This window comes from Desmodus rotundus, chromosome X (genome assembly GCF_022682495.2).
Source record: "Desmodus rotundus isolate HL8 chromosome X, HLdesRot8A.1, whole genome shotgun sequence".
Classification (NCBI taxonomy): domain Eukaryota; kingdom Metazoa; phylum Chordata; class Mammalia; order Chiroptera; family Phyllostomidae; genus Desmodus; species Desmodus rotundus.
In genome coordinates, this window is record NC_071400.1 from 46,751,411 (window position 1) to 46,776,244 (window position 24,834).

Sequence of the window (24,834 nt, forward strand, 5' to 3'; positions counted from 1 at the left end):
AAGGAGGTAAAAGATCTGTACTCAGAAAACTACACAACACTTAAGAAAGAAATTAAGGAAGACACAAACAAATGGAAGCATGTACCATGTTCATGGATTGGAAGAATTCACATCATCAAAATGGCCATACTATCCAAAGCGATTTATAGATTCAATGCAATCCCTATTAAAGTACCCATGACATATTTCACAGATATATAACAAACATTTCAGAAATTTATGTGGAACCATAAACAACCCCGAATAGCTGCAGCAATTTTGAGGAAGAAGAACAAAGCAGGAGGGGTCACAATACCTGATATCAAACTGTATTACAAGGCCACTGTAATCAAAACAGCCTGGTACTGGCATAAAAACAGGCAGACAGACCAATAGAACAGAACAGAGAGCCCAGAAATAAACCCAAATCTCTACAGTCAATTAATATTTGACAAAGGAAGCAGGAGCATAAAATGGAGCAAAAAAAGCCTCTTCAACAAATGGTGTTGGGAGATCTGGACAGCTATGTGCAAAAAAATGAAACTCGATCACCAACTTACACCATACAAAAAAAATTAATTCAAGGTGGATAAAAGACTTAAATATGTCGTAACACCATAAAAGTCCTAGAAGAAAACATTGGCAGGAAAATCTCAGACATTCCACGCAGCAACATCCTCACAGACACGTCCCCTAAAGCAAGGGACATAAAGGAAAGAATAAACAAATGGGACCTCATCAAAATAAAAAGCTTTTGCATGGCTAAAGAAAACAGCATTAAAATGAAAAAAGAACCAACAGTATGGGAAAACATATTTGCCAATGATACCTCAGACAAGGGCCTGATCTCCAAAATATATAATGAACTCACACGACTCCACTCCAGGAAGACAAACAACCCAATGAAAAAATGGGCAAAGGCCTTGAACAGACACTTCTCCAAGGAAGACATACAGAAGTCCCAGAGACATATGAAAAGATGCTCAGCATCACTAGCCATCAGAGAGATGCAAATTAAAACCACAATGAGATACCATCTCACACTGGTCAGAGTGGCCAATATAAACAAATCCACAAACAAATGTTGGAGAGGATGCAGAGAAAAGGGGACCCTAGTGCACTGTTGGTGGGAATGCAGACTTGTGAGGCCACTGTGGAAAACAGTATGCAATTTCCTCAGAAAACTAAAAATGGAACTGCATTTTGACCCAGCAGTTCTGCTGCTGGGATATACCCTAAGAGCCCTGAAACACCAATCCAAAAGAACCTATGCACCCCAATGTTCATAGCAGCACAATTTATAATAGCCAAGTACTCGAAGTAACCTAAGTGCCCATCAGCAAATGAGTGGATCCAAAAACTATGGTACATTTACACAATGGAATTCTATGAAGCAAAAAGAAAGAAGGAGCTTATACCCTTTGTGATAGCATGGATGGAACTGGAGAGCATTATGCTAAGTGAAATAAGCCAGGCAGTGAGGGACAAATACCAGACGATCTCATCTTTAACTGGAACACAATCAACAAAAGAAAAAAAACAAACAAAATATAACCAGAGACATTGAAGTTAAGAGCAATGTAACAATAGCCAGAGGGTAGTAGGGATGGGAGAGTGGGGAGAGGGGTTTTCAGGGACTACTCCAAAGGACACATGGACAAAACCAAGGGGGAGGGTGGAAGCTGGGGAGGGAGATGGGTTTGGCTGGAGTGGGGTAGAGGGGTGGGGAGAAAATGCAGACAATTCTAATTGAATAAAACTAAGTATTGAGAAATTTATATGCTATTAATTTTGACCTGCCATTCTAGAGTCCCTCAAATTATTTTAATGATTTGCTAATAATACAAGGGTCATATAAGTTTTATTTTTAATAGTCATCAATAGTTACCTTCTTTAAATACAGTAAATAATCATGAAACACAGATCACAATAATCTCAGGCAACATAAATTTAATATCAATGAACAGAGATTACAAATGGGCCAAGTGCCTCCTGAATATCATAATGTAGTCTTAAAGATAAAAATAAGCATATTTACATTTAAATTCAACATGTTTTTATGTATGAATTACATATTATATATAAATAAATTAAATGACAAAGACCTAATATCATTTCATACTTGGTTATAAACCAGTCACATTACCTTCACCAAAATGTTATATACCAGAGCAGGTAGTATTTGAGGATAACATCCCTCTTCAATGACTTCTGAATGAGAAATGTTTTTATTATACATACAAAGCATAACAAAAAAGTATTGACCAGTGAAGAATCTAACCTTGAAAACCTGGGGAGATCAGAGTTCACCAAATCCCAAAGATCGATGTTAGCACTATCAGACATTAAACAGTACAAAACAAGATTATGAATTAGGAGTGGTTCACGTTATAGCACAAGTTAAACAATATCCTGTTTGTCAGCATTTCTTCTTCTTTCAGTTTATTTAGTATGGAAGCAGAACCATACTGGAGTATAGAGAGTCAAATATTTTCACACCAAACTTATTCAAGGAAATAAGCACTAGTTTTTATTAATCACCAAAATGAAAAATTCCACTGAAGACATCAGGTTAACACTGCTAATGTGGCTTTCCAAATGTTAGCATCTCAAAACATTAAAGTTGGCAAAATAGTACTATTTCACTGATAGTTTTCATTCCTTTCACAGAGGGATACTTTTGGATAACTGTTTATCTTGGCCTCTGCTATCCTTTAGTAAAAACACAAGGTGCCAATTTCTTCATATTTCCAGACTTCCCCAAGGAGATATAATTAATTTAAAGGCCTGGTTAGAGGCCATCATTGGTGACTACATAAAGAGATTAAAACACTAGTAAATGATGGCCATAACCAACTATACTTCTGTTTGTCTTCTTTGAAAATCATTCAATGAGCCGCATTCTGATCTTTTTCTTATAATTCATCAAGAGCCTTTCTTCTGTGCATTATTACTTGTAATAACTTACTCAAAGAGAAAAGCCAATATACATTTGTTCACCACTGAACTTGAAAATAAAGAGTCAAATTTTCCAAAGATGTAAAGATCATCAGTGAAGGGGTACTTTTAAATATTTTGGCATCCACTATCCCACCCCAAACTACAGAAAATATCACACTTACTTTACTATTATTCAAGGCACACCTTACATCAAGCTATTAACTACTGAAAGAAAAATCATGACATAAAAAAATAAGAAGCCTACAAATAGGACAATTGTTGATTAATTTTAACTGACAGTTTCCTTTACTTACAAGTCTTGCTATGATTTATAAACATTTAGGTTAGCAGAGAGAATAAATTGTGATAAAGCACTGAACCCTAGGAATTGGAAGACCTGGGATTTATACTACTTCAATCTATGGAGATATCAGGCGATTCAATCTCTCTGAGTTTCTTTTCTCACCCACATAATGGGAATAGTGATGTCTGCCTTAACTTCCCTTGCAGAATTGTTTTAAAGAGCAAATTCAATTTTTAAAATATTGGCCTGACCTGACATATTCAAGGCATTACAGGGAATACAAAGATTAGCCAGACCCAAACTCTGCCCTCTAGGAGCTTACAATAGAAGTACATTATATAAGTGGTGACATGTCATATAAATATATGTAAAACATGGCCATTACTGCATAGAAATAAAACTTTTAATGCATTTTACAATTTGAAATTCAGAAGGCTAGAAAACAGCTTAAATGGTTTCTACACCACATAGAGCAAACTGACTCAAAACAACACTTTGAGCAGAGTCTGACCACATAATTATGTAAATAAGTTAGAATACACTAAAGACATTTTATACATATGTTCATTATATAAGGATCATTAATAAAAACTTAGAAAAATAAGTCATTGAAATATATTTGGTCTGACTAAATATCAAGGAAAACTTCAGACTACATCATAGTAAAACTTCTAAGATTTTATTATCTAAAAGGTCATATTTTAATGAGTTATATGCCAAATCAATTTTGTACATGAGGCTCTCAATCCATTATTTGCCAATGACCTAACCAATTTTAACTGAAAAATAAAACAAAATAAAAACCCTGAAGTGTTGTAGTAAGTCATAAGTAAAGATCAGCTGCTGAATTGAGAGTCAAAGAAACATTCACCCAGACCACGAGGAGGGTGGAAATGGGCAGCCAAGTGCAGAGGATATGTGGCAAGGTGGTGGACTGCATGGTCAAGGCAGTGCTGGCTGAAAAGGAAACTAAAGTCTTAAAGCTAGCTGTACTACTGAGGGGGTTGCCATGGTGGGAAGAACTCCCAGTCTTACAGGAGAGAGTTTGTTAGAAAGTGGGGCTAGAGCAGAGCAAGCTAGCCTCATTGTTCCTTCTCTGGCCCCTCCCCCACAGACAGTGCCACAAAGCAGCAAAGAGGGTTGCCCAGCCCTATGGAATAGGTAAGGCTCTGCCCCCTTAAAACATTACAGGTGCACCGAGACATGGCCCAAATGAAAGAACAGACCAAAGCTCCAGAAAAAATACAACTAAGCGATGAAGAGATAGCCAACCTAACCTATCAGATGCACAGCTCAAAACACTGGTAATCAGGATGGTCAAAGAACCGATTGAGCTCAGTCTCAAAATAAAGGAACAAATGAAGGCTACACAAAGTGAAAAAAAGGAAAATATACAGGGAACCAACAGTGAAGGGAAGGAAACTGGGACTCAAATCAACAATTTGGAACAAAAGGAAGAAATAAACATTTGACCAGAACAGAATGAAGAAACAAGAAATCAAAAACATGAGGAGAGGCTTAGGAACCTCCAGGACATCTTTAAACATTCCAACATCAGAATCATACGGGTGCCAGAAGGAGAAGGCGAAGGGCAAGAAATTGAAAACTTATTTGAACAAATAATAAAGGAAAACTTCCCCAATCTGGCAAAGGAAATAGACTTCCAGGAAGTCCAGGAAGCTCAGAGAGTCCCAAAGAAATCAGACCCAAGGAGGAACACGCCAAGGCACATCATAATTACATTAGCCAATATTAAAGATAAGGAGAGAATCTTAAAAGCAGCAAGAGGAAAGGAGAGAGTTACCTACAAAGGAGTGCCCATAGGATTATCAGCTGACTTTTCAAAAGCAACCTTGGAGGCAAGAAGGGGCTGGAAAGAAGTATTCCAAGTCATGAAAGGCAAGGTTCTACACCCAAGATTACTCTATCCATCGAAGCTATCATTTAGAATGGAAGGGCAGATAAAGTGCTTCCCAGATAAGGTCAAGTTAAAGGAGTTCATCATCACCAAGCCCTTAACTACAGGAAATGTTAAAGGGACTTATCTCAGAAATAGAAGAGGATCAATAACTATGAACAGTAAAGTGACAACAAACTCACAACTATCAAGAAGGGAACCTAAAAAGAAAAACAAACTAAGCAAACAACTAGAAGAGGAACAGAATCACAGAAATAGAGATCACATGGACGGTTATCAGTGAGGGCGTGGGAGGGGGAGAAAGGGGGAAAAGGTACAGAGAATAGGAGTTCCGGCCAAGATGGTGGTGTAGGTAGACACACTGCACCTCCTTGCACAACCAAAAGAAGGACAACAACAATTTAAAAACAAAAAACAACCAGAACTGATAGAAAATCAAACCGCATGGAAGTCCGACAACCAAGAAGATAAAGAAGAAACATTCTTCCAGACCAGTAGGAGGGGTGGAGACGGGCTGCCAGGCGGACAGGACTCATGGCAACGTGGCCGGACCCAGGGATGTGACGGATTGTTGGACAAACGGGGCAGGCAGTGCAACCGCTAATAGCTCCCATGGTCCCACATTGGCACATAGATAAACCATGAGGAACGGCGGGGGAGCCAAACAGACTGAGCAACCCAGGGCTCCAGCTCGGGGAAATAAAGCCTCCAACCTCTGATTGAATACACCCATTGCAGTTGAGGCGGCAGCAGGAGAAATTCCCAGCCTCACAGGAGAGGTCATTGGAGAGACCCACAGGGGCCTAGAGGGTACACAAGCCCACCCACTTGGGAATCAGCACTAGAGGGGCCCAGTTTGATTGTGGGTAGCAGAGGGAGTGACTGAAATCTGGTAGAGAGTGGAGCAAGCACCATTGCTCCCTCTCGGCCCCTGCCCCACATACAGCATCACAGTGCAGCAACCAGTGTTACCACGCCCTGGTGAACACCTAAGGCTCTGCCCCTATTTGTAACAGGCGCGCCAAGACAAAAAAAAAAAAATGCCCAATTGAAAGAACAGATCAAAGCACCAGAAATAATACAGCTAAGCTACGAAGAGATAGCCAACCAATCAGATGCATAGTTCAAAACACTGGTAATTAGGATGCTCATAGAATTGGTTGAATTTGGTCACAAATTAGATGAAAAAGTGAAGGCTATGCTAAGTGAAACACAGGAAAATATACAGGGAACCAATAGTGATGGGAATGAAACTGGGACTCAAATCAACAGTGTGGACCAGAAGGAAGAAAGAAACATCCTACCAGAAAAGACTGAAGAAACAAGAATTCAGAAAAATGAGGAGAGGCTTAGGAACCTCCAGGACATCTTGAAAGGTTCCAACATCTGAATTATAGGGGAGCCAGAAGGAGAAGAGGAAGAACAAAAAAATTGAAAACTTATTTGAACAAATAATGAAGGAGAACTTGCCTAATCTGGCAAAGGGAGTAGACTTCCAGGAAGTCCAGGAAGCTCAGAGAGTCCCAAAGAAGCTGGACCCAAGGAGGAACACACCAAGGCACGTCATAATTACATTACCGAAGATTACACAGAAGGAGAGAATCTTAGAAGCAGCAAGAGGTAAGGACACAGGTACCTACAAAGGAGTTCCCATAAGACTGTCACCTGATTTCTCAGAAAGACCTTACAGGCAAGAAGGGGCTGGAAAGAAGTATTCCAAGTCATGAAAGGCAAGGACCTACATCCAAGATTGCTCTCTCCAGCAAAGCTATCATTTAGAATGGAAGGGCAGATAAAGTTCTTCTCAGATAAGATCAAGTTAAAGGAGTTCATCATCACCAAGCCATTATTATATGAAATGTTAAAGGGATTTATCTAAGAAAAAGAAGATAAAAAATATGAACAGTAAAAATGACAGCAAACTCACAGTTATTAACAACCATACCCAGAACAAAAACAAAAGCAAACTAAGCAAAGAACAAGAAGAGGAACAGAACCACAGAAATGGGGATCACATGAAGGGCTATCAACAGGGGAGTGGGAGGGGGAGAGAGCGGGGAAAGGTACAGAGAATAAGTAGCATAAATGGTAGGTAGAAAATAGACAGGGGGAGGGTAAGAAGAGTATAGGAAATGTAGAAGCCAAAGAACTTATATGTATGACCATTGGACATGCACTAAAAGGGGGGGGGAATATGGGTGGGGGAGGGTATGCAGGGTGGAGGGGAATAAAGGGGGGAAATGGGACAACTGTAACAGTATAATCAATAATATATATATATATATATATTTTTTAATTTGTATTGTTATTCAATTACAGTTGTATGTCTTTTCTCCCCATCCCTCCACCCCACCCCAGGTGAACCCACCTCCCTCCCCCACCTCCACCCTCCCCCTTGGTTTTGTCCATGTGTCCTTTATAGTAGTTCCTGTAATCCCCTCTTCCCACTATCTCCGCCCCCACCCCAACCCCCGCCCTGGCTATTGTTAGATTGTTCTTAACTTCAATGTCTCTGGTTATATTTTGTTTGCTTTTTTCTTCTATTGATTATGTTCCAGTTAAAGGTGAGATCATATGGTATTTGTCCCTCACCTGCTGGCTTATTTCACTTAGCATAATGCTCTCCAGTTTCATCCATGCTGTTGCAAAGGGTATAAGCTCCTTCTTTCTTTTTGCTTCATAGAATTCCATTTTGTAAATATACAATAGTGTTTGGATCCACTCGTTTGCTGATGGGCACTTCGGTTGCTTCCAGTACTTGGCTATTGTAAATTGTGCTGCTATGAACATTGGGGTGCACAGGTTCTTTTGGATTGGTGTTTCAGTGTTCTTAGGATATAATCCCAGCAGCAGAATTGCTGGGTCAAAGGGCAGTTCCATTTTTAGGTTTCTGAGGAAATTGCATACTGTTTTCCACAGTGGCCTCACCAGTCTGCATTCCCACCAACAGTGCACTAGGGTCCCCTTTTCTCTGCATCCTCTCCAACATTTGTTTGTGGATTTGTTTATATTGGCCACTCTGACCAGTGTGAGATGGTATCTCATTGTGGTTTTAATTTGCATCTCTCTGATGGCTAGTGATGCTGAGCATCTTTTCATATGTCTCTGGGCCCTCTGTATGTCTTCTTGGAGAAGTGTCTGTTCAAGTCCTTTGCCCACTTTTTAATTGGTTTGTTTGTCTTCTTGGAGTGGAGTCGTGTGAGTTCATTATATATTTTGGAGATCAGGCCCTTGTCTGAGGTATCATTGGCAAATATGTTTTTCCATACTGTTGGTTCTCTTTGTAATTTGGTGCTGTTTTCTTTAGCCATGCAAAAGCTTTTTATTTTGATGAGGTCCCATTTGTTTATTCTTTCATTTATGTCCCTTGCTTTAGGGGACGTGTCTGTGAGGATGTTGCTGAGTGGAATGTCTGAGATTTTCCTGCCAATGTTTTCCTCAAGGACTTTTATGGTGTTACGACTTATATTTAAATCTTTTATCCATCTTGAGTTTATTTTCGTTAATGGCGTAAGTTGGTAATCGAGTTTCATTTTTTTGCACGTAGCTGTCCAGATCTCCCAACACCATCTGTTGAAGAGGCTGTTTGTGCTCCATTTTATGCTCCTGCCTCCTTTGTCAAATATTAATTGACCGTATAGACTTGAGTTTATTTCTGGGCTCTCTGTTCTGTTCCATTGGTCTATGTGCCTGTTTTTATTCCAGTACCAGGCTGTTTTTACTACCGTGGCCTTGTAATACAGTTTGATATGAGGTATTGTGATCCCTCCTGCTTTGTTCTTCTTTCTCAAAATAGCTGCAGCTATTCGGGGTCGTTTATGGTTCCATATGAATTTCTGAAATGTTTTTTCTATATCTGTGAAATATGTCATGGGTACTCTAATAGGGATTGCATTGAATCTATTAATTGCTTTGGGTAGTATGGCCATTTTGATGATGTTAATTCTTCCAATCCATGAACATGGTACATGCTTCCATTTGTTTGTATCTTCCTTAATTTCTTTCTTCAGTGTTGTGTAGTTTTCTGAGTACAGTTCTTTTACCTCCTTGGTTAGGTTTATTCTTGGTACTTTATTTTTCTTGTTGCTATATCGAATGGGATTTTTTTCCTGATTTCTGTTTCTGCAGTTTCGTTGCTGGTGTACAGGAATGCCTTTGATTTCTGGGTATTGACTCTGTATCCAGCTGTTTTGCCAAATTCATTTATTAGGTTGAGTAGTTTTTTGGTGGAGTCTATAGGGTTTTCCATGTACACTATCATGTCGTCTGCAAAAAGTGACAGTTTCATTTCTTCCTTTCCAATTTGGATGCCTTTTATTGCTTTTTCTTGTCTGATTGCTGTGGCTAGGACTTCCAATACTATGTTGAATAGGAGTGGTGAGAGAGGGCATCCTTGTCTTGTTCCTGATCTTAGTGGGAAAGCTCTAAGTTTTTGTCCATTGAGTGTGATGTTGGCTGTAGGTCTCTCATATATGGCCTTTATTATGTTGAGGACTGCTCCCTTTATTCCCACTTTGCTGAGTGTTTTTATCAGAAATTGGTGCTGTATCGTATCGAACGCTTTTTCTGCATCTATTGAGATGATCATGTGATTTTTGTCTTTGCTGTGGTTGATGTGATGTATTATGTTTATTGATTTGCGAATATTGTACCATCCTTGCATCCCTGGGATGAATCCCACTTGGTCATGGTGGATGATCTTTTTAATATATTGCTGGATGCGGTTTGCTAATATGTTGTGGAGAATTTTAGCGTCTATGTTCATCAGCGATATTGGCCTGAAGTTTTCTTTCTTTGTTGTGTCTTTATCTGGTTTTGGGATTAGGATGATGTTGGCTTCATAAAAAGAGTTTGGGAGTCTTCCATCACTTTGGATTTTTTCGAATAGTCTCTGAAGGTTAGAGGTTAGCTCTTCCTTAAATGCTTTGTAGAATTCTCCTGTGAAAACATCTGGTCCAGGGCTTTTGTGTGATGGGAGTTTTTTGATGACTGCTTCAATTTCCTCTGCTGTTATTGGTCTGTTCAGGTTTTCTGCTTCTTTTTCATTCAGTTTTGGAAGATTATATTTTTCTAGAAATGTGTCCATTTCATCTAGGTTTTCAAATTTCTTAGCATACAGTTCTTCATAGTAATTTCTTACAATCCTTTGTATTTCTGGGGTATCAGTTGTAATCTCTCCTCTTTCATTTCTAATTGTGTTTATTTGGATCCTCTCTCTTTTCTTCTTGATGAGCCTACTTAAAGGCTTGTTGATTTTGTTTATCTTTTCAAAGAACCAGCTCCTGGATTCATTGATCCGTAGAATTGTGCTTTTAGTCTCTATGTCATTTAGTTCTGCTCTGATCTTGGTTATTTCCTTCCTTCTGCTTGCTCTGGGCTGTCTTTGTTGTTGTTCCTCCAATTCTTGTAGGCGTAGGGTTAGGTAGTTTGTTTGAACTGTTTCTAACTTCTTAAGGTAGGCCTGTATTGCTATGAACTTCCCTCTCAGGACTGCCTTTGCTGTGTCCCATAGGTTTTGGGTTGTTGTGAGTTCGTTTTCATTTCTTTCCAGGAAGTTTTTGATTTCTTCCCTAATCTCGTTCTTGACCCATTCATTGTTTAATAGCATGCTATTCAGTCTCCATGATTTTGAGTGTTTTGGGTTTTTTCCTTTGGGGTTGGTTTCTAGTTTCAGACCCTTGTGGTCAGAGAAAATGCTTGATATGATTTCAATTTTCTTGAATTTGTTGAGGCTTGCTTTGTGTCCTGTCATGTGGTGTATCTTTGAAAAAGTTCCATGGACACTTGAAAAGAATGTGTATTTTGCTTCTTTGGGATGAAAAGCTCTGTATATATCATTTAAGTCCATTTCCTCTAAGGTATTGTTAAGTGACACAATATCTTTGTTGATCTTTTGTTTGGAAGACCTGTCCATTTTTGATAGTGGGGTGTTAAAGTCCCCTACTATAATTGTGTTGCTGTCAATATCTTTCTTGAAGTCCTCCAAGATTTTCTTTATGTATTTGGGTGATCCTATGCATGGTGCATATATATTTACAATGTTTATGTCTTCTTGGTGGATTCTTCCTTTGAGTATTATGAAGTGACCTTCTGGGTCTCTCTTTATGGCCCTTCTTTGGAAGTCTATTTTGTCTGATATGAGTATTGCTACCCCTGCTTTTTTTTCCTGTCTGTTTGCTTGGAAAATTTGTTTCCAGCCCTTCACTTTCAGTCTGTGTAAGTCTTTTGTCCTGAGATGGGTCTCTTGTAGGCAGCATATGTGTGGGTCATGTTTTCTTATCCATTCAGCTATTCTATGTCTTTTGATTGGAGCATTTAATCCATTTACGTTTAAGGTTATTATCGATAGGTAGTTATTCATTGCCATTATTTCCTACCTGTGTTCCTCTGTCTTTCTCTTTTCCTTCCTTTCTTTAAATCAGTCCCTTTAGCATCTCTTGCAGAGCTGGTTTGTTGGAGCTGTATTCTTTTAGACTTCTTTTGTCTGGGAAACTCTTTATTTGGTCTTCTATCTTGATTGAGAGCCTATCTGGGTAAAGTAGTCTTGGTTGCAGGCCTCTGGTTCTCATTACTTGGAATATTTTTTGCCATTCTCTTCTGGCTTGGAGCGTTTCCATTGAGAAGTCAGTTGCTAATCTTATTGGGGCTCCCTTGTATGTTACTTCCTGTTTCTCCCTTGCTGCCTTTAAGATCCTCTCCTTGTCTTGGAAATTTGCCATTTTAATTATGATTTGTCTTGCAGTGGGTCTCTTTGGGTTCCTCTTGCTTGGGACTCTGTGTGATTCCTGGATTTGGGTGACTTTTTCTCTCCTCAGATTAGGGAAATTTTCCATCATTACTTTTTCAAACAGGTTTTCTATCCCTTGCTCTTCTTGTTCTCCGTCTGGTATTCCTATTATACGGATATTGTTACGTTTCATGTTGTCCTGCATTTCCCTTATTGCATCTTCATTCTTTCTGAGCCTCTTTTTCTTTTCTTGCTCTTTCTGGGTGTTTTTTTCTACTTTGTTCTCCAGCTCGCTTATCCGATCCTCTGCTTCATCAAGTCTGCTTTTTATTCTTTCTACTGTGTTCTTCAATTCAGAAAATGTATTCTTCATTTCCTCTTGGCTCTTGTTGATAGTTTCTATTTCCTTTTTCATGTTGATATAGTTTGCAGTGAGTTCATTGTAGTTTCCTTGTAGTTTCTGGTAGTTCTCTTTGAGCTCAGAGAGCTCAGTGAGCTTCCTGATGACCATTGCTTTGAACTCAGTATCTGATAGTTGACTTGCCTCTTTTTCAGTTAGTATTCTTTCTGAGACTTCCTCCTTTCCTTTCATTTGAGAATTGTTTCTTTGTCTTCCCATTGTTTGTGAGACTCTTCTTGTTAGCCTCTGCTTCTTAAATTGATGTGTTCTCACTCCCTGGGTTTATGGTATGAACTTCTACGGTAGAATGCCAATGGGATTCGGTGGTGCTGTCTACTTAATCTCCTGTGCTCACTGGTCTTGAGCTGACGTTTATGGGTTTAACACCGTCTAACTCTAGTCTTTTCAGCACTCCAGGTTTTGTTGTCTCACCTGTGGGAAAAAGAGAAAGGGGGGAAGAAAGAAAAAAAAAAAAGATCAGAAGGAGGGAAAAAGGAAATAGAAAAGGAGGAAAGGAAGGAAGGAGGGAAGAAGGAATAAAGAAAGATCGGAGTCAAGATAAGATGGAATTTTAACAAAAATGAAAACAGAAATAGATAAAAGAAGGCAGGAAGAAGACATAAAAAAGGTAAAGGATGGGAGGAAGAAGGAATGAAGAAAAAAAAGAGAGAGAGGAAGAAGGAATTCAGGGGGAAAGGAGGAAAGGAAAAAAAAAATCTTCTGCTGGCTTTAAACCGGTCCGGTTAGTTCTGTTGGTAGTCCTGTCTGTGCAACGGGAGGGAGTGTTTGGAAGGATTGGTTTCACTTTTCTCCCTTCCTGGGCCACACTCTTCACTGTTGTTCAGCCTGCAGTCTCCCCAAACCCTGCAGTTCCCCTCTGCTGGGTGTTCTGCCTTTGTCCTAGAGAGCTAGTAGGCCCTGCAGGGCTCTGTGCGCAGGTGTTAGGTAGGCGTTGTAGGTGTGGTCCCTGGCAGGCCATCAGGCCGTTGATCAGCCAATCCAGCAGCTTTGTTCTTGGGATGCGCAAGCGGATGCTCCAGCCGCTGTTGCTTGGGACGCCTGCGCTGGCAGCAGGGGTATCCAGCTGCTTTGGGTTTGTGAAGCTCTCAAGAGGCTTTGTGCTTGGAGGCGCAGCCTGCAGATCCAGCTGCCCTGGGCTTGAGTCTCTCGGGCGGGCGGGGCCTCGGATCCGAGGTTTTGGGTCTGTGGGTGGAGCAGCTAACCTCTGCTCCAGATGCTCTTGGAGGTTTCAGGTGTGGGCGCCCCTCCAAGGTTTCATGTGTGTGCCCCCAGTTCGCTAATCGCGTCTGCGCAACCGGGCCTCAGGTGAGCTCCGCCTGCTGCTTATCCCGTGCTCGCAGTCCAGGGGCGGAGGGGGGAGGGGTGCCAGGGGCAGCGGCTGCTGCCGAGAGTTCTCTAACTAGCCCCTGAGTGACTCTATTTTCTTTTTCTTTTTGAGAAATTCCTCCTATTCAAGCCCCCCTGGTCCAATCAAGCACCTGGCTGCTCACAGCTCAGCCTGGCCCTCTCCCAGGACTCCTGCAGCAGCCCCTGCGCCAGGGCTGGCGCTTTTGCAGCCCTTGTACTGCCCGGTCCCGGGTCCCGGGGACCTTATTGTCCTTAAGCACTCTTCTTACTGTCAGATCTTTCATTGTCCTCTATCTTTGGTCTCCGATCTTCATATATGCTGGAATACTGTTGGCTGTTCGCTCTGCTCCTCAGATCAGCTAGGTATTTCCCTGGCGTTGAGGGGAAGTGGACTCTGCTCCCACCTATGTTGCCGCCATCTTCAATAAAATATATTTTTAAAAAGAAAATAACCACTTTGCTTTAAGAATACTACCTAGGGAATTTGGACTCTGTTTTGTTTTGTTTCGTTTTGTTTTTGTTTTATTTTTGTTCATTTTTATTTTACATTTTAAAGTTTTGAAATTTAAAATCTTTTTTACAACCATAATTTGCACAGATTTTTCAGATGGTGGAAATATAATGAAAAAAGATGAATTATGTTAGCCATTCCTCCATATCTGTTAGCTGCATCCTAATGGCTTAATCTTTTTTTTTTCCAAGTATATATTCTGTGATTATTACCAGACTTTATTTTAAGTTGAAAACTTTAAGCATATATATTTCATTTTTTGCTTCAATAGATATGTTGTGGTCTTCACTTTTTCCTTTATGCCTGCAATTTTCTTTTTCTATTTATTTTTGTTTTTCTACTGTCTCATTTTTTAATATTCTTTTTTTTGACTAGGAAAAATATTTTTCAGTGTTTGTTTTTATTCACTTGCTTAAGTGTAAAATACTCCAACCCATTCTCTATGATTGGGAAGAGAATTTTTGAGTGTGTCTGTTTGGGTGCCAGGCTAAGGTGACTATATAATTTAAATTGTTTAAAGATTAAAACAGCTGTTACATTGTTGTGGACCTTTTTCCTTTCTCTATTTCTAATCACTTAGAAATAGCTGAAAGATTAAAAATGGGTTCATATTTTAAAGATATAATTATAGTAATAATAATAATTTTCTAAAACATTAACATAAATTCTTACACTGTGCCTGAAAGTGTGTTCATTAATTTATACATATAATGTTATTTAATTTGGAACGACCTGACAAAGTAGGTTGGTCTTACTGTAAAGTAAAAATTTCCATTAAAAAAAAATTTAATTTATTGGGGTGGCATTGGTTAATAAGATCATATAGGTTTTCAATGTACATTTTTATGGTACACAATCTGTATATTGCATTGTGTCCCTAACACCCAAAGTCAAATTATCTTCTGTCACTGTATATTTGGCCCCCTCTACCCTTTGCTACCTCCCCATCCCCCTTCCCTCTGGTAACCACCATACTGTTGTATGTGTTTATGAGTTTCAGTTGTGTATCTCGCATATAAGTGAAATCATATCATTCTAGCTTTTACCAACTGGCTTATTTTACTTAGCATAATATTCTCAAGGTTCATCCATAATGAAGATGTGACACATGTGCATAGAAGAATTTCCATTTTAAAGAAGAGAAAATTGAGGCCACGGAGATTAACAAACTTGCTAAGGTCAAACAGCTAATGATTAATGGAGCTGGAATTCCACACCAGCAGTCTAAATCCAAAGTCCAGCATTCTTAATCTGGATGCTGTCCTGCCTTGTTAGCATGTGGCTGAACTATTCGTTCTGGGTTTCAAGAGTTTTGGAAAAGGAACTAAAGTTCAAATGTTATTTCTCATTAAAAAAAAATGACCCTTTGTGAAGGATGACAACTAGACTCTTGTCGTTAATAAATTAGTAGTATATGCAGATATCAAATTACAATATTGTACACCTGAAACTTACATAATATTACATACCAATTTTGCCTCAATAAAAAGATAACCCTTTGTCCATATGTAAGCATGAAGTCAGTATTCTAAATTCACATGCCTATGGTATGTCCTACGTATCTTCCTTTTTTTATTGAAACTAAAGAAAAAATAAGGTTACTAGAAGAGAGAGAAGGTGGAAGTGCTAACTATTGGCTTTTTGTTATTTAGAGCTTTATAATTATTTTTTTAAGGCAGGTCTACTTACTTTCATCCTCAGCCACTGCTTAGCACTCTGCAAGCAACAACAGCTATATCCCACCTAGTGAATAAAATATGTGGCTATTGATAACATCTCCTTTGTTGCTTAGTGGACATATCTTTAATTTAGAAAGGAAAGGTGAAACAGAAACAAAAGAGCTTAGCAAAATTCCATTTTAAATTATTTTATTTATTCACAAGATATATGCAGAATTCTTTATTTTTCAGAAACATTTAAAATGTAAAGAATATGAAAATATTTTTAAATTATAAAGTATAATATTAAATCAATTAATTTCTGACATTTTAACCTATTCTCATGTATTAAGCATGTCACTAAAATGAAATTGAACAGTTTGCTTAAATTACTATCTTAATTGCATAGTAATAAAAGCTGAATAAAAACCCTGGCTGGTGTGGCTCAGTGGATTGAGCACCAGCCTGTGAACCATAAGGTCGCTGATTTGATTCCGTCAGGGCACATGCCTGGGTTGTGGGCCAGGTCCCTGGTGAGGGGCGCACAAAAGGCAACCACACATTGATGTTTCTCTCCCTCTCTTTCTCCCTCCCTTCCACTCTCTAAAAATAAATAAATAATATCTTTTTTAAAAGCTGAATAAAAGTAACTACTTCCAATGAAGCAATTTGATTTTAATCACATTGACACAAGTAGCTTGAATACCTGATTGCTCTGTAACAATGATTCTGAAAATATGGTCCAGAAGAACCAGAAGCTTTAGCTACAGGGCGCTTGTATATGTACAGGGCACTAGCTAGAATGCAAATTCCTAGGCCCTCCCCAGCCTCACAGAATCGAAAACTCTTGAGGTTGGGCCCAGGAGTCTGTTTTAACAGGCCATCCTTGGGATTCTGATGAATGTTCAAATTTTAAAACAGTGCCCTGTGATGTCTGTTTCCTTTCACTTAAACAAAGATTATAGATGCAATTTCTATTATAATGTTACAAGTTTACTATATTTAATATATAATAAAATGTAAATTAAAACTGTCTGAAAACCAGTGTTAATAACAAAAATAATACAACACAATTTACATTACAGGGCCAGCATAGTCCTAGGTAATTTAATGTAGTCTGAATTTTATTTTGTAAACTAATAATATTTATTTTTTATTTTTTTGAATTCATCTACAAGGGATCAAAAAACTATGGTACATTTACACAATGGAATTCTACACAGCAGAGAGAAGGAAGGAGCTTATACCCTTTGCAACAGCATGTAAACTAATAATATTTAGATGACTGGTATTTTAAAAGCCTAAATTTTATGCTACTTTTTTAATGAGAAAATAACTGAATTTAATACATACATATGTATGGGAACCCTGCATACATGAGAGATCCTCATGTATGAGAAATTCAGAGACAGAAAAGAAAAATAGTTATATAAGATATTCTGACCTGGGGATGAGGTAAACTGCCTTAGGGGCTTTAAGGGTCATTGCAGGGTGATAGGAAGAAAAGATGTTTATTTTAATTGTTTTTAATTTTTAAATATTTTTTTAAGTTTTCAATTACAGTTGACATAGAATATTATATTAGTATCAGGCACACACCCCAATAATTAGACATTATATAACTTACTATGTCATCATCCCAATAAGTCTCATACCTATCTAACATATACAATTATTAGAATATTATTGACTATATTCCCTATGCTGTACTTTACAACTGAAAATCAAGATAAACAGAGCAGAAACAGACTCATAGATACAGAGAACATTTTGGTGGTTGCCAGATGGAAGGTGGGTTGGGGGATGCGTGGGTAAGGTGAAGGAATTTAGAAGTACAAATAGGTAGTTACATAATAGTTACGCTACTTTTACACTATGCTGACATGTGGTCATTTGTTGTGCATTATCAAGGTCTACCAGGTCCAGAAGGTCCCTGGGGTCTCCCTGGAAATGGAGGTATTAAAGGAGAGAAAGGAAACCCAGGTCAACGTGGGCAATCTGGTTTGCCTGGTTTGAAAGGAGATCAAGGACCACCAGGACTCCAGGTAAGAAATGAGAATGGATGTGAAATAGATGTGGCTGTTTTCAAGCAAAATGAGAATTCCATGCTGAATTATTTTAATTAGCATTTACTGGTCAAGCCTCTATGCATAGTTCATTGGTGAATTATAAAGAAAGAAAATGTCAAGTTTCCTATCTTCTTCCATCTAAAGGGACTTTGCTACCTTCTAGATAAAGGGTCTTTGGTACGTATAGTATTTAGATTTAAGAGACCTTCATTTTAGTGAAAGCAAATTGATAAAAGGAGACATGTATATCAGAGCATTGCATGTAGAAGAGTACACTCAGAAGGAAGTAATTATGGTGAGTGGGTATATTTTAGACTTTGAAATTAGATAGTATTAGGGTCAAATGTTAGCTCTACTGCATATTTCTGCTTTGTGTCTATAAGAAAGGCAGATAGATTCTTTGGGTTTCTGTTTTCACCTGCGAAAAGAGAATAATGGCATATTCCTCCATCTATATTCATGTGCTTTCTACCTTGGTTTGAGTGACCCAGAAAGTCACTTTCTTTTTTTAAATTATTCTTTGTTGTTATTCAATTACCGTTGTCCCCATTTTCTCCCATTACTTTCCCCTGCCCTACCCACCCCCCACATTCAATCCTCCCCTGCCCTGCTCTTTGTCCATGAGCCCTTTATACATGTTCCTTGATGTCCCTTCCCTTTCTTTCCCCAATATCCCCTTCCCACCTCCCCTCTGGTCACTGTCAGTTTGCTCCTTATTTCCATGTCTCTGTTTCTATTTTGTTTGTTTTGTTGACTATGTTACATTTATAGGTGAGATCACATGGTAGTTGTCTTTCACCACCTGGCTTATATCACTTAGCAGAATGCTCTCCAGTTCTGGATCCTCAAAGTTTCTTTCAGTCATTCAGGAGGATTGTCATTAGATTTGGCAGCCAACACAGGCTAGGCTCAGTCTTTGTCCCTTAGAGTTTTCCAACAACTAACCTGTTTTTATCATGATATTACTATTTTTCTGGACACCTGGACTTCAAGTTTTAGTTCTGTCCTTATTCATTCTGTATTTACTCCCTCCTCATTCATTTCCCACGTAGTTCCAGTTCATATGCCTGATTCAAGACTCCTCGATACCAATATTTTATAAATCTAGTATTATCAAGCTCTGCTCGTTTTCTTTTGTGCAAGTCAGTTCTTACACTTGTACTTTTTCTTACTTTTATTTGGAAATAATGTTAAACATATAGAAAAATTGCAAAAATGTTGAAAAGCCTACCATGTATCATTTATTCAAATGAACCAATTGTTAACATTTTTCCCCACTTGATTTCTGTATGTATGTTGTGTTGTATAATTATAAATAGACCTCTGAAACATTTGAGAATAAGTTGTATCCATCATGGCCCTTTACCACTAAACACTTCAGTGCATAAAATTCCTAAGATTAAATAATTTTAATTAACCACAGCGTAGCTACGAACTCCAGAAAATTGAACGTCAATATAATACTTGTATTTCTACATTACATATTCCAAGTGTGTCAAGTGACATAGTAATGCCCTTTATAGTATTTTCTCCTCCAATATAAGATCCAGACCAAACCATGCATTGCATTTAACTGTCATATGTCTTTATTATTCCTTAATCTGAAACAGTTTTTAAAACTATTGTCTTCCTTCCTGATCTTGACATTTTTAGAGAAATGTAGCCATTTCCTGTGTTTTAAAAATAGCATTTTCCTTCCTTGGTTTGCTGTTTCCTCACATTTTGCTTCCCCAGCTGGAATACTACATGACTGATTTTTTGTCCGTCTCAGATATGAAGGTTGAAGATGTTAATCTGCCCCTTATTGGTCATCTTAATTTTGATCACCTCATCAAATTGTTATCTGATTTCTCCACGATATGGTTAGAATATTCTTCCTCGTAACTAATAAGTAAAACTACAGGAAGGCACACATTAAGTTCATGCAAATATACTGCTCCTCACCAAAATCTCCCCTTAGAGTTAATACCTATTTACGATTTTTGTCTCAACAAATCAACAGTGTGATAGTGCAAATGATTTTCCAACCTTTAGCACTATCTACACATACTAGTCAGCCCTACTGTAAGAGAGAATCCAATTTCTTCCATTTATTGTCTGTTTGTTATTAGTATGGTCTCATAAATTATTTTTTAATGATTTACAATTTTTAAACTATCATTACTTATTTTGATGCTCAAATTGTCTTAGATTTGAGAACCCCTTCAAGCTAGATCCTATGTCTTTCTGACATACATGCCTCTCTCCCCCTTTTTTTCTACTTCCTTACATTTTAGCATAATATTATGTTCCAGGCTTGCCCCTTTTTCATTTATACTAATAGCTTTATTGTCTCACACTTATTCTTCCTTTAGGTTCATTCTACATTTATTTTCAACTCTTCTTCCTATAGTTTTCTTAGCCCTCAAATCCAGTTAATTAATGGGCTCTACTATATTTTTTGCTAAGTCTTTCAGTTGTCATTTCTGCACATGTGATTCTAATCCAAGTACTTATTATCTCAGAGATACACTAAAAAAGTAGTGTCTTTGCTAATGATAACAAAATAATAGCTATCATTTATTAAGCACACACCATACGCTAGTCAGTTTTCTAAGTACTTAATATAAACTATCTCATTTAATCCTTAAAACAACCTCATAAAGTGGATATTATTTTCTGTATAAGTGAGAAAACTATGAATCAAAGAGGTTAAATAGTCAACTCAAGGTTACACAAGCTAATAAGAGGCAAAATTGGGATTTGAATCCTGGAAGTTTGACTCTAGAGCCAGTGCTATAAATCACTATGCAACACCACTTTTATCCTCATTCTAAACCCTCCCCCAATTTTTTCTCTAAAATTAATTGTTTTATTTATTCAGGGTAATCCTGGCCGGCCAGGTCTCAATGGAATGAAAGGAGATCCTGGTCTCCCTGGTGTTCCAGGATTTCCAGGTATTTGAAGGGGTGTTTTGATGTTCCTCCTTTACATTAAACACATTTGGGACAAGCTACCCATTTTCTGACTTGGCTCAGAAAAGACTGTGGTCCTGGTGCTTTACTGTGCAATTGCATGTACCTTTTTTGCAGGCATGAAAGGACCCAGTGGGCTGCCTGGTTCAACTGGCCCTGATGGAGATCCAGGACTTATTGGGCCCCCAGGTAATTCTTACTCTTGAAGCTAGTTTATACCTGATACTTAAATGCATTGAAGAATTTGGAAGTTTGCATTCCTTCTTTATACCAAACTTTCAGAGTCTTAGCCCCCAAGAACTGAGGGGAAATAGATAGGATTCTCCCTCTATTTACTAATCTCTCAAATTCTGTATTTTATTAATATAATATTGAGAGCAGACCTTTATATTTAAGATAGTTGCAGGACCGCCAAGAATGCTTCACTTAGATTTTCTTATTGCCTATTATATGAACTTTGACATATTCAATTGAACAGACCACACGAGCAAGTCACACAAGTATGTTTTAATATGAAAATAGGTTTTTTGTTTTGTTTTGTTTTGTTTTTTGCTGATTCTATTGGTTCAGTGGTTCCCTTGACAAGTTCAACAAATAAAAACTGCAAATGATGTAAGAATTAGAATGGACTTGTCGGGAAATAGAATTGTATTCTCCTAACACCAACGTTCACAGATTTGAAATGAATTATTCTTTCTAGTAGACAGTTATTCTTCAAAGCTTGAAATAGGGACAATATGTCTAATTTTTCCACTGACCCTAATAAAATTTTATTTTTTCAGTCTTCTGGGTAGATAATGATATTTTTCCCAAACAGATTTCTGTTGAACATGACAGCAGCTCCATACATGTAACTTGTTTCTCTCATACCAGTTCTTATTCTAGCCTTAGGTCACTTTGGCATCCATTCCTTCTAAACTTTGTCTTCCCTACCTTTAAATTTGTGTCTTTTGACTTTTAGGTCCCCCTGGATTACCTGGTCCTTCAGGTCAGAGTATTGTAATCAAAGGAGATGCTGGTCCACCAGGGGTCCCAGGCCAGCCTGGATTTAAAGGTCTACCAGGACTACCAGGACCTCAAGGATTACCAGGTACCTTTGTAGATCTTCTTTTTAAGCCTTATCTATTTGAGAACATTTCCCTGATTCTCCTTTCACTTGTCAGAGTTTGTCTCTGACAATAGGAATGCCAACAACTGATAGAATACTAGACCACCACAGGTTCCATTTCCTTTTGTTTTTGGTTTTTGTTTTTTATTTTGAAATTTCAATTTATCATGTCCTAACTTCCTTTAGTCCCAGTCCAATTTCTTCCAGCTCCTCTGGGTATTCTAATTTGAGTGATTAGGTTAATATTGTATAAAACACTATAATGAAATTAATTTGCATTTAAGATCTGCTGCTTCTATCCCAACTGCCAGAAGGATAGAAGGCTGATTTGATGGGCCATTAGTTCCCCACTGTGAGGCTTCATTATTTTAGAACTAAACCCTGTGTAGTTGGCCATTTGACTCCATGCTTACAGACAACTTTGATTCTAAAAAAATCTAGAAACTAATTTTAGTCTTTCTCTCTTAACAAGTGATTGAGTTGCAGTCTTTCCATAAATAAAAGGTACCAGGCAGTAACAACCTTATTTATGGTGGGATAGATAAAAAAAAAGTTGCATCTTGTACTCCAATCTTGTTTTGAAGGCAAAGAGAACACAACTGTCATAGTATGGGAATCTCCACAGAGGCAAACGGGTTGTTTAAAACTAATACTAAATCCTTGTCTACTTCCTTTGTCCTGAGTTTGAGCTATTCCTTCATGTATCTTGATTAAAGACGAAACCAGATTATGAGTTCATTGACTTCAAGGACCTTAAGTCTCCTAGATCTGTCTGGATGTTGAATTGTTTTCCTTACATTTGTAAACCTTCTTTTTCCCTTGTAGGTCCAATTGGCCCTCCAGGAGATCCTGGACGCAATGGACTCCCTGGCTTTGATGGGGCAAGAGGGCGTAAAGGAGACCCAGGTCTGCCAGGCCAGCCAGGTGCGACAACTATAACACTGCTGCTGATACTATTCTTTAAGTCTTGGAAGTGTCTGGATACATAGCCTCCAAGTAGCTGTGAGAGCTCCTCTTGAGAGAGTGCTGCTAGCTGGTGAATCTGTTGCTGGGGAATAGATACAAGGAGATTTGCCAGTATAAGAGAAGCATAGAAAGATGGTCTGTATTTATATGTTTAGAGCACTGGAAAACTCAGCTCTTTCTTAAAATGGGGATGTCCCAGGTACTTGCTGTATTTATCTGTTCTGATCATTTTTAATATGTATCCTGTGACTATCTTGAAACTATTGTGAATCCTCCACATTTGAAAATATTGCAATAGAGTACAATTTCCATTATTAAATGCAGTAAATACAGTTGCAAAGTTTAAGCAATCTCCATGGTTTTGAGAGTCATAGAGCCTTCTTATACTAGGATGACAAATTGATATGCATACATTTGCGGTCACTCATTAATAGGTGCTCCTGATAATATTGTATTGATATCTACTAGATTTCCAATCAGTACTCCACCTACTTCCAAAAATAATTTGATTCAGTTTTGTAATAAAAATATACTAAAGGTAGCTAAAATAGAAATAAAATATTATAAACCCAATATTTTTAATATTTGGCAAAGATCTAACAGCTTTTTATAATAAACACACCCTACAGAAATCCCTTACCTGTTAAAGGGCATCTATGAAAATGCCAGTTATTTTTATACTTATTCAATGGCTAACCATTGAAAGCTTTCCCCATAAGTTCAGAAATAGACAGTATGTCTGCAATTATCACTTCTATTCAACATTGTACTGGAGGTTCTAGCCAGGGCAACTAAGAAAGAAAAGGGGGAAAAAGACATACAAACTTGAAAAGGAGTAAAATTATTTGTATTTACAGAAGGCATAATCTTACATATAGCATTCCCTAGAGAATCCACACAAAAAATTATTAGAGCCAATTAATCAGTTCAGCAAGGTTGCAGGATATAAGAGAAGTGTGTATGTGTGTGCATATATATATATACAATTTGTTTCTTCACATTAACAATGAACAATGTAATAATGAAATTAAGACAAATTACACATACAATAACATAACAACAAAATACTTAGGAATAAATTTAAGAAATGTCATCAACTGATGGATGGATAAAGAAAATGCATTACATTTGTATGGCGGAACATTATTAAGCCATGAAAAGAAGGAAGTACTGATAAATGCTCCACCAGGTACAAACTGTTGAAACATTAAGCTAAATGTAAAACAATAATCACAAAAGGCCCTATATTGTGTTTCAGTGTGAAATATTCCAAAAAGCAAATCTATGGAGAAAGCATAATAGTGGTCGTCTGTGTCTAGGTCTAGAATTGGGAGCAGGAGTGAAATGTATTAATAACATGTGTTAGCAACTCTAGATAATAAAAATATAACTCTAAATAATATAAACATAAAGAGTTTGTACTGGCAAAAATATTGTGGCAACAAGGCAGAGTGATGATACTTACGGCCTTCTAGAACCAACATCCTGCCATTTCATTAACTGTATTTCCAGGGGATAAACAACTTAGTGTCATCTTCATCACAAGGATATTGCTATGAAGTTTCCCCAAAATCAAAATCTATACACACACTGGCCAAAAACTTGTATATAAAGAGAATTTTAAAAGTACCTCAAGTCAAGAGGCTAAGCGGAGAAAGGGAACCTGAAAGTAGACATTTTTAAAAGGCTTCTTTAGAGTGCCCTGCCTATTCTCTAAACAAACAGGTATGCCTGAGAATAATTCCCAAGACAGATCCACAGGAAAATGTTTTTTAGCACTGAATCTGGCAGACTAATGACAACGACACCCCTCCTTTCTTGTTGGGGAACAAAACAGCAAGTGGAAATTTTGTCATGGAGTTTGGATTCCTTTAGTGCAACAAAAGACTAGATAACACACAGACTCCCTAAATAAACATCACTTCTTCCCAT

At 37.9% G+C, this 24,834-nt stretch overlaps 1 protein-coding gene across 2 annotated transcripts in view; it reads left to right on the forward strand.

The window, feature by feature from the left end:
- COL4A5 (collagen type IV alpha 5 chain) overlaps nt 1–24,834 on the forward strand; it is a 324,804-nt gene that overhangs the window by 289,511 nt on the left and 10,459 nt on the right. For both annotated transcript variants that reach the window (XM_024551615.3, XM_053917134.1), the window contains 5 exons: nt 17,717–17,850; nt 20,738–20,810; nt 20,946–21,017; nt 21,790–21,918; nt 22,762–22,860. In XM_024551615.3, coding sequence (XP_024407383.2) covers nt 17,717–17,850; nt 20,738–20,810; nt 20,946–21,017; nt 21,790–21,918; nt 22,762–22,860 — 507 coding nt within the window. The remainder of the gene's footprint in view (nt 1–17,716; nt 17,851–20,737; nt 20,811–20,945; nt 21,018–21,789; nt 21,919–22,761; nt 22,861–24,834) is intronic.